The sequence below is a fragment of the Gobio gobio genome (assembly GCF_949357685.1).
Source record: "Gobio gobio genome assembly, chromosome: 25".
Classification (NCBI taxonomy): Eukaryota; Metazoa; Chordata; class Actinopteri; order Cypriniformes; family Gobionidae; genus Gobio; species Gobio gobio.
The window spans coordinates 6,051,055-6,065,554 of NC_137121.1; the positions used below are offsets into that span (position 1 = coordinate 6,051,055).

Sequence of the window (14,500 nt, forward strand, 5' to 3'; positions counted from 1 at the left end):
GTAACACCGTGGTGTTTTTAAGAGCTTTTCTAGGAGATAAGAGAGAGTTATGGAGTGAACGTTTCTTCCCATCTCCGCTGTGAAATGCCGTGTTGGGTTATTAAACACTGGCGTTTTAATCTCTTAATATCTGCATGTGAAGTGACTCATAACTCTTGCGCCGCGGTTATTTTAAAAGCCGGTGTTCACATGCTGAGATTTTACCCGGATTCCCTCTCAGATTAGCAGGATTGCAGAGAGCCGTGTAAAACGCTGTTAATACTGGCTTGGTTATACTTTAAAAGTTACTCATAAACGCAAAAGGCTGTGCTGGAAAAGGCTGTGCGTTCTGACGATCTGTAATCGTATTACGTTCACACTCACATGCTTCAGTAGGGCACACTTTAGTCCTGCATTAGGGGTGTAGCGGTTCTTGGTTCTAAACTTTGTTCAATGTGAGTGAGTTTGCTCTAACATGAGCAATCATTTATGCCCTGTGCGAGCACCGGTGAGACCTGAACCACACGTTTCTATCTGTGTTCAAACTAAACTCATTTAAAGATTAGTTCACTTTTAAATAAAACTTTTGCTGATTATTTACTCGCCCCTATGTCATCCAAGATGTCCATGTCTTTCTTTCTGCAGTCAAAAAGAAATGGTTTTTGATGAAAACATTTTCCAGGATTTTTCTCCATATAATGGACTTCAATGGGCCCCAAACGGTTCAAGGTCCAAATGACAGTTTCAGTGCAGCTTTACAGGACTTTAAACGACACCAGACGATGAATAAGGGTCTTATCTAGCCAAACCATCAGTTTCTGTGAGAAACCCAGCAGTATTTATGCTATTATTTTACCTCTTATCAGACGAACGCGATCGTCTCTGAGCTCAGCCATAAATAGTGAGGTGAAAATACGAGCGTGGTCATAGATATATCGATCATAGATGCCTCATTCTACTGATCCGTGCAGGCGCTAATGAGGCATATACGTATACATCTATGGCCACGCTCGAAAAAAAACAACAAAAACAAACAACAACAACACCCGCACCCGCAATAAAATCAGTTTAGCATATCACATCACATTACAGACACACTTACAAAAATGTTTATTGCCAGCATACAGAAGTTATTACACGACCAATAACACAAGGACAACTTCAGCCGGGACATTCTAAAACGCTTAACGTGAAAAACGCTTAACAATGTAGGTAAGACACTGTTATTAAGAGACCAAACTCAGTAAACATCATACTAATAACGTATACTATGTACAAAAAATCAGATGAGCCCAGAATATGAACGCAAGGCGTTTAATTACACATTAAGCGCTTTCCTCCCATAGAAAACCATTAGGCTGTAAGAAAACGCTTAACATGGCTTAATGTACTAAGACCAATTATTAAGAGACCAAACTCAGGAAATATAACAAAAATACTGTCCGATAGAACTGTGTGTGCTTGGTTTTGTTAACACAGTTATCTGTGTGCTTCCTCAGCGATGGACTTCCACATTTGCGGCTATCTTTTCTTCAACTCCTCATGATCCATCTTGACGACTGCAGTGCAGGCAGATTTGTTCCCGCGCCCTCCCAGGAGAATCACAACCGCGCGCGCGATCTGCGCGCGAACAAATAAACTAATATGGATTTGAAATTATTTTATCATTTTGAAATACAGACAAGGCATATGTATTGTAGATGATTTTGTACATCTACAATACACATGCATATATTGTTTATATATAATCGTTTGCACGTGACCGCTTAAAACCCGTATTCTCCCTTCTCCGACCTGCACCCGTATCCGACAAAGTTAGGATGTTTTTCACTCGTTTCAGCAATATTTGTGAGTCACCCGTGCAGGACTCTGCATGGCACTTTAAAAACCGGATAGTTTATTTATAGTTCGATTACGGATATTTCACGTCATGTTCGAATGCATATTCGAATATCGAATAAAAAGTGACAGCCCTAATTCCTAGCATTAGGATCCTGTGGAAGGTCGTGTTGTTTTTAGTGCAGTGATCCTGTATCGCTCTTCTCTCCACGTCATCTCACTAACACTCCAGTGGGCGGGGCCAAAGATGCAATGATGAAGTAGGCGTTGATCTTCTTCTATATAGGCGTCTTTCACGATCTATCATAAATAGGCACATTCCACATCGAGTCATTCTCTGGGCTTTGTTACAATAAAAGCAGTTTTTGAAACTCACAGGATTTTCCTATAGTATGATATGCCAAAAGCTCAAGGAAAATGTATTTCTCAGTTCATGACCCCTTTAATGTTAATCAAACAACAAAAGACAAGGAAATCACTCACTGCTCTTGACTCGAGTTCATCCAAACAACCAAACCAAGTTTGAAAACAGCATAATTTACTGATGCTGGAGAGAAAGAGGAGTGTGATTTTGTGCTTTAGAGGATTGAGATCACACAAACAGTGGCTGCCAGAGATCGTTAGTGTAGCAGAGTTCAAGGAAATGAATCTTTCTCTGCTGACAGCACAGAGCTGCAGATGGAGTGCTGTTGATTTTCTTTGTCTCTTGTTGATTTTAGAAGGTGAAGCTGGGCGTAGAAAATACAGAATCAGTCATCCTCGACGCACTTTTGTCTGACGACGATAAGAAAACTACCTCTGAGTCTGAAACTCCTGTTATTTTTAGCGTCTCTGTATTGTTCATCTGTTCTTCTCAGCTGAACATCCTCCATTACCTGCACAAGTTATAAACATCAGGAGAGGTCGCAAACTAGCTCGTTCCATGACGGATGCGGTTGCCATGGGAACTGCAAAGGCATATGAGAGGAAAGCTGTTTTACCTGCCTCCACCTGTCCCAGCCGTGGGATGTTGCACTTCTGTTGTTTTTTTCCTGATGTACCCTGTGACCTCCTCTCAAGTTCATGCCTGCATTCATTTGTTCTCTTCTTCATTTGTTCTCTTCTTCATTTGTTCTCTTCTTCTAGTTCCTCCACGGTTCTTGACGAGGCCCTCCAACACTTACGCCCAGGAGTCCATGGACATCATCTTTGAGTGTGACGTCACCGGGTCGCCGCCGCCCACCGTCAAGTGGATGAAGGATGGAGACACGGTCATTCCCAGTGATTATTTCAGGATAGTGGTATGGTAGTCCCTTCCTCACTGCATACTACACATATTGGGCTGGCAGATATCCTTAGTGGACTTTTTTTGGGTGGGGGGGTTGGGAGGGAGTAATAGGATGGATGGATGGATGGATGGAAGGAAGGACGGATATTCAACATCACCGATAGATGGTTGGATGGACAGACAGACAGGTGGAGGGATGATAGATGGATGGATGATGGATGGATAGACAGACAGGCGGATGGATGGATAGACAGATAGGCTGATGGATAGACAGACAGGCTGATAGATGGATAGACAGACAGGTGGATGGATGGATAGACAGATAGGCTGATGGATGGATAGACAGACAGGTGGATGGATGGATAGACAGATAGGCTGATGGATGGATAGACAGACAGGTGGATGGATGGATAGACAGATAGGCTGATGGATGGATAGACAGACAGGTGGATGGATGGATAGACAGATAGGCTGATGGATAGACAGACAGTCTGATGGATGGATGGATGGATGGATGGAAGGACAGATATACAACATCACAGATAGATAGATGGATGGATGGACAGACAGACAGGTGGAGGGATGGGTGGATGGATGGATGGATGGACAGGTGAATGGATGATAGATGGATAGACAGACAGGCAGATGGATGGATAGACAGACAGGCTGATGGATGGATGGATGGATGGACAGACAGGCGGATGGATGGACAGACAGACAGGTGGATGGATGGATAGACAGGCAGATGGATGGATGGATGGATGAATGGATGGATGGATGGATGGATGGATGGACGGACAGGCGGATGGATGGACAGACAGGTGGATGGATGGATTGACAGACGGGCTGATGGATAGAAAGAAAGGCGGATGGATGGACGGACAGACAGATAGATGTCTGGATAGATAGATGGATAGATCAGACAGACAGACAGACAGACAGACAGACAGACAGACAGACAGACAGACAGACAGACAGACAGACAGACAGACAGACAGACAGACAGACAGATAGATAGATAGATAGATAGATAGATAGATAGATAGATAGATAGATAGATAGATAGATAGATAGATAGATAGATAGATAAATGAACAGACAGGTGGATGGATGGATGAATGGACAGACAGACAGACATATTATAAATAGATGGATGGATAGTAAATTTATTCAACCCTTTTAACTATGAATAAAGTCTTAAATCCTGAGTTATTTTCTGGCAATAAATAATAAACAAACACCAAATGCATTTGAAGAACAGCTCAATCCTTTATAAAGTAATGTCCCATCAGTGTGTCCCCTATACATATGCAAAGTGCCTTAATGAATCTTTACACAACAGTGGTGTTGTGTTTAACCTGTTAGTGTTGTTCATTGGTATGAAGTGCTCTGTTGTGTGTGTGTGTGTGTGTGTGGTGTGTGTGTGTGTGTGTGTGTGTGTGTGTGTGTGTGTGTGTGTGTGTGTGTGTGTGTGTGTGTGTGTGTGTGTGTGTGTGTGTTGTGTGTGTGTGTGTGTGTGTGTGTGTCCACAGAAGCAGCATAACCTGCAGGTTTTGGGTTTGGTCAAATCAGATGAAGGCTTTTATCAGTGTTTAGCGGAGAACGACGCCGGGAACGTGCAGGCCAGCGCTCAGCTCATCATACTGGATTTAGGTAAACTCTCACTGTGCAAATATTCCTGATGCTTTACCAGAAAATACTTCAGACCAGCTTCAGAGCGAATCCCTTCAGATCAGCAGTGTTTATTCTAGTTCAGCGATGAGTGTTGGCAAGTCTTTAGCCCATCGATTGATCTTCTGACAGGGATTACACACAGCAGTCATTATCACAGGATGGGTCACTGATGTTTTCTGGGGATGAGTCCAAAAGCTTTTGTGGCTTTAATTTGATTATGATAGTTTTGACATCTTCATATTTACACGTTCTGGATCAAATGTCAGAGCGTTTGCCTGCTCAAACTGTGTGTGGATGCGTTACTACAGTTTGCGTGTTTCTGGATGTTTTTAGTTGCGTCGATCCTGGTGTTTTTCAGCAGCGTCTCCGGCTTCACACACACTGAATGAAGGCTTGAACACACACTGTCACACGTCGGGCTCGGGTGTGAATGACGCTGCATTGATTGGCTGGTGCGAGGTCTGTTTCACACCTGCGAGTCTCCAGTGTTCGGAGAGATCTCGCCGCTGAATGTTTAATTAACCGCGCCGCTTTATTAGAAACGATTGCATGCTTTTCATCTTCATATGCGCTGCGCTTCTTTAGCTGCTCTTGACGGAGCCCTGCGTTGTGTGTGTGTGTGTGTGTGTGTGTGTGTGTGTGTGTGTGTGTGTGTGTGTGTGTGTGTGGATCTTGATGACTTTTAATAATGCAGGTTCTCTGAGGTTTAGTTTGCAAACAGACACCAATGGATAGCAGTGACACATCCCTAATAACTGATCAGATTCATGGATGGATGGATGGATGGATGGATGGATGGATGGATGGATGGACGGATGGACGGATGGATGGATGGATGGATGGATGGATGATGGATGGATGGATGGATGGATGGGCGGATGGATGGATGGATGGATGGAAGGACAGACGGACGGTTGGATAGATGGATAGATAGATAGATAGATAAATACAAGGATAGATCGATGGATGGATGAATAGATGACTGAATGGATGGATGGCTAGACAGATGGATGGATAGATGCACGGATGGATGAATGGATAGGCAGATGGATGAATAGATGCACAGATGGATGGATGGATAGACGGATGGATAGATGGATGGATAAATAGAAACACAGACGGACGGACAGACGGATGGATGGATGGATGGATGGATGGATGGATGGATGGATGGATGGATGGATGGATGGATGGATGGATGGATAGATAGATAGATAGATAGATAGATAGATAGATAGATAGATAGATAGATAGATAGATAGATAGATAGATAGATAGATAGATAGATAGATAGATAGATAGATAGATAGATAGATAGATAGATAGATAGATAGATAGATAGATAGATAGATAGATAGATAGATAGAAGGATGGATAGACAGCTGAATGGATGGATGTCTAGACAGATGGATGGATGGATGTCTAGACTGATGGATGGATGGACAGATGATAGATAGATGGATGGATGGATAGACAGATGATAGATAGATGGATGGATGGATAGACAGATGATAGATAGATGGATGGATGGATAGACAGATGATAGATAGATGGATGGATGGATAGACAGATGATGGATAGACAGATGATAGATAGATGGATGGATGGATAGACAGATGATAGATAGATGGATGGATGGATAGACAGATGATAGATAGATGGATGGATGGATAGACAGATGATGGATAGATGGATGGATGGATAGACAGATGATGGATAGACAGATGATAGATAGATGGATGGATAGACAGATGATAGATAGACAGATGATAGATAGATGGATGGATAGACAGATGATAGATAGATGGATGGATGGATAGACAGATGATGGATAGACAGATGATAGATAGATGGATGGATGGATAGACAGATGATAGATAGATGGATGGATAGACAGATAGATACACGGATGGATGGATAGACGGATGGATAGATAGATGGATGGATAGACAGATAGATACACGGATGGATGGATAGACGGATGGATAGATAGATGATAGATAGATGGATGGATGGATAGACAGATGATAGATGGATGGATGGATAGACAGATAGATACATGGATGGATGGATAGACAGATGATAGATAGATAGATGGATGGATAGACAGATGATAGATGGATGGATGGATAGACAGATGATAGATGGATGGATGGATAGACAGATGATAGATAGATAGATGGATGGATAGACAGATGATAGATGGATGGATGGATAGACAGATGATAGATGGATGGATGGATAGACAGATGATAGATGGATGGATAGATAAACAGATGGATGGATAGATAGATGGATAGATTAATATTAATTTGTTAAAAACAATTATAATTAACATTTAACCCTTAATTTGTAATTAATATTGAATTGTATTGTGATATTGTGGTTGAGGTTGTGAGTGAGTCCTCAGACAGACGGTGTGTTTCCATCAGCCCCTCAGAAACAGCAGCTCTTTATCAGGACAGGAAATGAGGTCAACAGGACCATCTGTCACGCTGGAGTTTAGTGGACTCTTGTTGCTGGCTGATTTCAGTGAAGCGTCGCTCTCAGGTATCGATTATGTTTTGGAGCAGGAGCAGTGTGTGTGTGTGTGTGTGTGTGTGTGTGTGTGTGTGTGTGTGTGTGTGTGTGTGTGTGTGTGTAGATGAACCGCCGTGGCCTCGCCTCAGTGTTTTTGTTGTCTTTTGCTGCATGAGATCTTTATTTCCTCTGAACATTTGCTCTCAACCTCTCCAATTACACGAGAGCTTTGTTCTGATTAAAGAAATAATCCACTTCAGGACGCGCGCGAGTCAGTCCAGGCCCTTGTGCTGATTTCCCGCTGTGTGTGTGTGTGTGTGTGTACGACCCTGCTCAACTCATTTGCATTGGAGGTTCTGAGAACATAAACATTAAGGGATAGTTTACCTCGAAATGAACGCGCTGTAGTCTTTACTCGCACACTCAAACCCTCATAACCCTTTCTTCTGCAAAACTCTGTTTCAATGAAAGTCAGTGGCGTCCAAAACAACACCTGGAGCCCATGGATCTCCATTGTGCGGATAAAAAATTACTGAGAATTTTTTTTAAAATATATGTTTAAATGTTTTATAACAGCATATGAGAATGAGTACATTTTTTTATCTTTATTTTTCTGGACAGGTAGGAAGTTCAATTTGTTAAAAATAATTGTTAACCAACTATAATAATAACCTGTTATTGTTATTATAAAACATAATCATTTTAATTGTGAATTTTTTAGGTTTAGGTTGTGAATTTAGGTTTCATGTTTATGTTCAAATGATAATTATTTATTTCATTTATCTTTTTATTAATATTGTAATACATTTATTTTAATATTATTATTATTATTACAAGTATTATTTTATTATCATGTACATCAGTCAGTTTCATTACACCTGTCACAAAATTATTTTATTTATTTTTTGTATTATTCATCTGTTAAATTATGAAATTCAACCCTTTTTTAATTTTGTTTTTGTAATAACATTTTATTATTTGTATGATCATTTTTTATTATTATTAAAATGTTCGTTTTATTTAATTTTCATTTAAGAAATTATCATTCATTAGTTTTATTAAATTTTTTTTAATGTTGTAATAACTTTCTGTGTTAATAATATTATTATTATTAATATTATTGTTATTATTAACGAGTACATCGGTCAGTCTCTGGATGCTCAGGTCACACAAAATTATTTTATTTATTTTATTATGAATTAAAATAATTCAAACATTTCTTGAATTATTCGTTTTGTATACTTTTTTTTATATATTATTGTTAATGTACATGTATTATTCTGACATCAAGGGTCTAAATGCAAGTATTACAAAAAACATTTTATTTAATTTTATTTTATTTAATACATTGAAATTCATAAATTAATTCAATAAATATTAACTTTGTATTAATATTGTAATAACTGGTGTGTGTATGCTGGCAGTCATATTTCCAGAGGAACGGACAGCTGTCACTCACTGTGAGTGTGTGAACGGGTCTCACGAGCATCTGTGCTGAAACACACTCATAACGCCAGCACATGATCGCTCGTTCAGCCGTAATCGTGTGTGTGTGTGTGTGTAATGAGATCATGTTAATGTCATGCATTACACTGAGTGTGATGGCAAATGACTCTTTTTGCTGAAAATCCAATGAAAAAAGATTTTTGCATTAAAAACCATGTAGTAATGTCTATTTTTGGATGATTCAGTGAATGAAATACTATGAAAGGCATTTTATTTATTCAGTCATTTAATTTTTTGGAATTTGGAACGCAAACCCCTCCATAAAACCATATTTGCATTTAAATGATAATGCATTTAAAATTATTTTAAAAGATAAATATGCAGTATCACATACATCAGCGAGTCTCTAAATGCAAATGTTACAATAAAACACTTTTATAAAAAAAATTTAAGAAATTATCATTCATTTAATTTTGTATTAATATTGTAATAACTTTGTTTTATTATTATGATCATGTACATGAGTCAGTTTCAGTCTTTAGATGCGCTTGTCACACAATTTTGTTAATTTTTTTAATTAATTTTTTTAATTATAAAAAATATAATTCAACCCTTTCTTTTGAATGATTATTTTTTGTAATTACATTTTATTATTATTATTATTAATGTACATTTATAATTCTGCATGCTGCCGTTTTGACCCTCTAACATCAAGGATCTAAATGCAACTATTTTATTTCATTTTTATTTTATTGAAGAAATTATAATACATTTACTTAGTTTAGTTATTAATATTGTTAATAATTATAACTTTGTTTTAATATTATTATTATTATTACAATTATTATTTTTATTATCATGTACATAAGTCCGTTTCAGTCTCTACATGCACCTGTCACAAAAACATGGTTTTATTTATTTATTTTAATTATTATTTTTGATTAAATTGATTATTTTATTATTTTTAATTTGCTAAATTATGCAAATTAAAATAATTCAACCCTTTAATGCAACTGTTACAGAAACATTTTCATTTTTTTTAAATATTTTTATTTTATTTAATTTAAGAAATTGTATTAATATTGTAATAACTTTGTTTTAAAATGTATTATTATTATTATTAGAATTCTTTTTATTATCATGTACACAAGACATTCTCTAGATGCACCTGTCACAAAAATATGGTTTTATTTATTTTTGTATTATTATTTTAATTTAATTTGTTAAATTATACATTTAAATAATTCAATCCTTTCTTTTTAATTAATATTTTTGTAATTACATTTGATTATTATTATTATTAATGTACATTGTAATACAAAAGTATTATTATAATAATTAATGTATTATTATTAATGTATTATTCTGTGTGGAACCTCTGATATTAAGGGTCTTTCTCTACCCAAACGCCGTGTGAATATTTCTAGCGCAGTTAAAGCGTTACAGCTCAATACTTCTTGACACATTCCAGCCGTCACAGTACACACCGTCCTACATGATGGGAATGAAGAGATATTTATGCCCTGAAGCTCGTCACCATGTACCATTTAAAGTCCTCCCATCTCGACCTGTTGTGTGTGATTATGGACGTGTTTACCGCGGTGAAGCCCTCCATCTGACAAGCCCCGTGATTGGGCTGTGATTTCTGCAGCGTTGGCCCTCTGGAGGTCTGCGGCTTCAGTGCTGCTGATGTTGTGCTCAATTGATGAGCAATCAGATGTTATTGGATTGTGTGAATGGCTATTGATGAGCTGGCCGGGGTTCCTGTCTTTCGGCCAGGTGGATGGAGAGGGAAAGTGAGCGAGTGGAGGAAAAATGTTGTTTTTTTTACCCCTGCTGTGCGATTGTACGATTTAACACCTCTGTTTCTCCCCTCCAGCTCCATACAGGAAGCTCTCTCTGTGTGCTTATGGGCCTTTGGGGCCGGGACAGGAAGTGCCACACGCGCTCTGCCTCGCCGTCGTCCACCCAGCTAACGACAGCCGAGTGATCGCAAACCATTCCAGAAATAAGTAGAGGTGTGAATCGTTTAGGCAGGCAGGGCATCCCTTTTCCTGAGCGGCGTGCCGTGCTCAATCTTCCTGTGGGTTTGAGGTTAGGCAAACAGACCCATCAGGTGTCATCAAGCCTTTTATAGCGGTGTATAAAGTGCTTCAAGAACCATTGGTTTGCTTTACGGCTGAACGATATGGACAAAATTTCATATCTCGATTTTCATGCCAGATATCTCGATATCGATACAATACGATATGACTACGTGTTCGGTGAAAACCAGAATCTGAATTAAAATGTGTTTGATTTAAGCCTACATTTCAAAAATGTATGTATTGTTTTTAAGCCTTTCGCACGTACGATCACACAGGTGTGATCAGTCTAGGCTGGTCCCTGGAGCGGATGATCAAGTTCATCACATGTACACCTTTTCCACCAAGGCAGTGCTAGAGCTAGTTCAGAGCCAGAGCTAGTCCCAGTTCATAGTTGGTTCGACTGAGGAGCTTTCTAAGAACCGTTTGCTTTTCCACATGCTGAGAGCCACAACAGAGCCAGGTCTTACGTCACTGTATACGTCTCATCTTTCTCAGCAACGCTAGCGAGGCAGCGGCAGTGTTGCCAAGTCTGTGGTTTTGTCGCGGGCTGTTTTTTCATGTCCGCGGGATGAAGCGACCCCAGTTATGTGATATTTAGCCCCGGGAATGCAAATTTTAGTAGGCAACCATGCCAAAAAACACATATTTTACCCCCAAATGTGATTTTTACTGTAATTTTTACTGGGGAATCCCCTCCTGGAACGCGATTGGGCTTGTTTTGAGTAGCAATTGGGCAGGTTTTGTTGTGAAAACCTGGCAACCCTGGGCAGCGGGAAAAACACACACACACCAGGCTTGTTCTAGATGCATCGGCGCTGCGTAGACCGATCCACGTATGATATAAAAAAAACGCATGAGTGAATCAAAAGCATAAGGAGTCGTGTGCTCTCGCTGGACTCATGATCATACGGCGATCGGTCTCTGCACAGCACCGCTGCGAACAAGCCTTCCATCAACAATGCAAACGTTGCGTTACTGTTGATTCACATGGCTTTACGATCCTACATCGGCATCAAAACACAACGAAAACACAGCGAATCCAACGCATTCATGCAGTTCGCCTTAATATGTATGACGGAGATTACAAACGAGCAGGTTTATCCCACCCCTCTCAAACCGATTACAATTTAATTCGGTTTGGGCATTTTTATTCCGACTGAGGTGTTTATATGGAGCATTTTCATTCGGATTGGACTTTTAAACCGATTACAGTGCTCCATGTAAACGCACCTACTGATAGTGATGCTTGACTTGCTAAACACCACTAATGAATTGTCTCAATAACTGTGGTTGTAGCAGCAGTTCGTGGCTGAAGTCAAACTGCACTCGTGTGGAATCATCCGGCGCTTTCATCTCCATGAGCAGACGCATTAAGAGCGCTGAAGATCAAGGCTCGGGAGAGTTTTCCTCTGGAAGTGAGACGAGTGTGTCGGGTTGTAACCTTTGTAGTGCCAGCCTCTTTGTGCACAACGCCATTTCATCTTCAGAGGAAACACTTTAACAACGTTTTCAGATCAACTTCAGCCATCACTCCTTCTCCTCTTTTATCCTCCTCACCTCTCTCATTTCTTATCTGTATTTTCTTTCCAGCCATTTTCAGGAATGATGTGCTGCAGTCCTGACACTGTGTGTTTTGGGTTTTAGATTTAAAATTGACATGTCTTTATTAGGGCAGAACGATATATTGAGTATTTAACAAATATACATAACATTACTCTGTGTTTTAAGCGATTAAACATTTTAGGGGGCTTTCACACTTGGTTGGATTGGCTGGACCGAACCCGAGTTAGATTGCCTCCGCTGGACTGTGTTCATATTATATTATTTGTGTCTGACCCGAGGTGCGTTAGCGTCATCAAAGTCGAGCGAGAGGATGGCAAAATGCAGAGCGCCTTATATTTTTGTATTTGAACCGCTGGTTTTGTTTCTAAACCAAAAGTACTAGTGTGAAAGCTCCCTTAATCTAATAATTACACGATTAATTGCACATTTGGCTGAGAAATTGCACCCAAAAAATAATTAAAACTCATTATTGTGTGAAATGAGAAAAGCATCAAATAGACATTACAAAAAGTAGCTTTAGAAAAAACTAATTTGATTTTGATTCAACATAGAATTTATTACACAAACATTTAGGCTTTAACGGCCATGAGGGTGAGTAAATGACAGAATTTTCATTTTTGGGTTAACTAAACCTTCAAATGGGTTATTTATTAATATGGGATTTTTTTTTTTTTTTTTTTTATGAAATAAGTTTCTTATTTAGAGGATTAAACTACCAGTGGGTGGCAGTAAATGAAGACAGATCTGAAAATAATAACCTTTTTTGCCTCTTTTTAATTTCCTAATGTTCATGAAACATGCAGATGGTTGCTCTGACCATCAAATATCAGATGAACTTTTAACTTTAATATTCGGTGTGTCCACCTTTTAAAGCAGTTACAGCAGCACATTAAGACGACTCCCAGATGCCAGGTGTTCTAATCATTTTGGCCACCACTGTATATACATATACATACATGCAAGTTAATATTGCTATTTATTACTTTTTGGTTTTATATTAGTGACTATAAATTAATAATATATATAAACTGGAATCTTACAGATTTAGTTATTTTTAATTAAACATTATGAATCTATTTTCATAATTATAGATATCTGTAGATGGGATGGATGGATGGATATTGATAGATATATAGATGGATGGATGGATGGATGGATGGATGGATGGATGGATGGATGGATGGATGGATGGATGGATGGATGGATGGATGGATGGATGGATGGATGGATGGATGGATGGATGGATGGATGGATGGATGGATGGATGGATGGATGGATGGATGGATGGATGGATGGATGGATGGATGGATGGATGGATGGATGGATGGATGGATGGATGGATAGATAGATAGATAGATAGATAGATAGATAGATAGATAGATAGATAGATAGATAGATAGATAGATAGATAGATAGATAGATAGATAGATAGATAGATAGATAGATAGATAGATAGATAGATAGATAGATAGATAGATAGATAGATAGATAGGATGGATGATATCTAGATTGGATGGATGGATGAATGAATGGATGGATATCTATTGTTTGAATGGATAGATGGGTGAATGGATGGATGATATCTAGATTGGATGGATAGATTGATGGATGGATAGATATCTGTAGATTCGATAGATAGATAGATGAATGGATGGATATTGATAGATGGATGGATGATATCTAGATTGGATGAATGAATGGATGGATTAATGGATGATATCTAGATAGGAAGGATGGATGGATGATATTTAGATGGGATGGATGGATGGATATCTGTAGATAAGATGGATGGATGGATATTGATAGATAGATAGACGGATGGATAAATAGATGGATGGATATCTATAGATAGGATGGATGGATGGATGAATGAATGGATGGATATCTAGATAGGATGGATGGATTTGTATCTATAGATGGATAGAATATTAAATATTATATATATATATATATAAAATGTATATACAGATTTAGTTCTTTTTAATGAAACATTATGAATGTATTTTTGTCTTCTTTTAAGTAGTTTCAGAGCAGACACATAAGCAGCGAGCTCTGAAACATAGAGATGTAATGTGTAGCTGTAGCGCTCAGCCATGCATACTCAATGAGCGGTACAGAACTTCAA

At 38.7% G+C, this 14,500-nt stretch overlaps 1 protein-coding gene across 1 annotated transcript in view; it reads left to right on the plus strand.

Annotated features, from left to right (window-relative positions):
- The window catches only part of neo1b (neogenin 1b), a gene marked incomplete at its 5' end in the record, with an annotated part of 223,526 nt that overhangs the window by 153,366 nt on the left and 55,660 nt on the right, over positions 1-14,500 (plus strand). The window contains 2 exons of the mRNA XM_079809544.1: positions 2,944-3,098; positions 4,618-4,738. Coding sequence (XP_079665670.1) covers positions 2,944-3,098; positions 4,618-4,738 — 276 coding nt within the window. The remainder of the gene's footprint in view (positions 1-2,943; positions 3,099-4,617; positions 4,739-14,500) is intronic.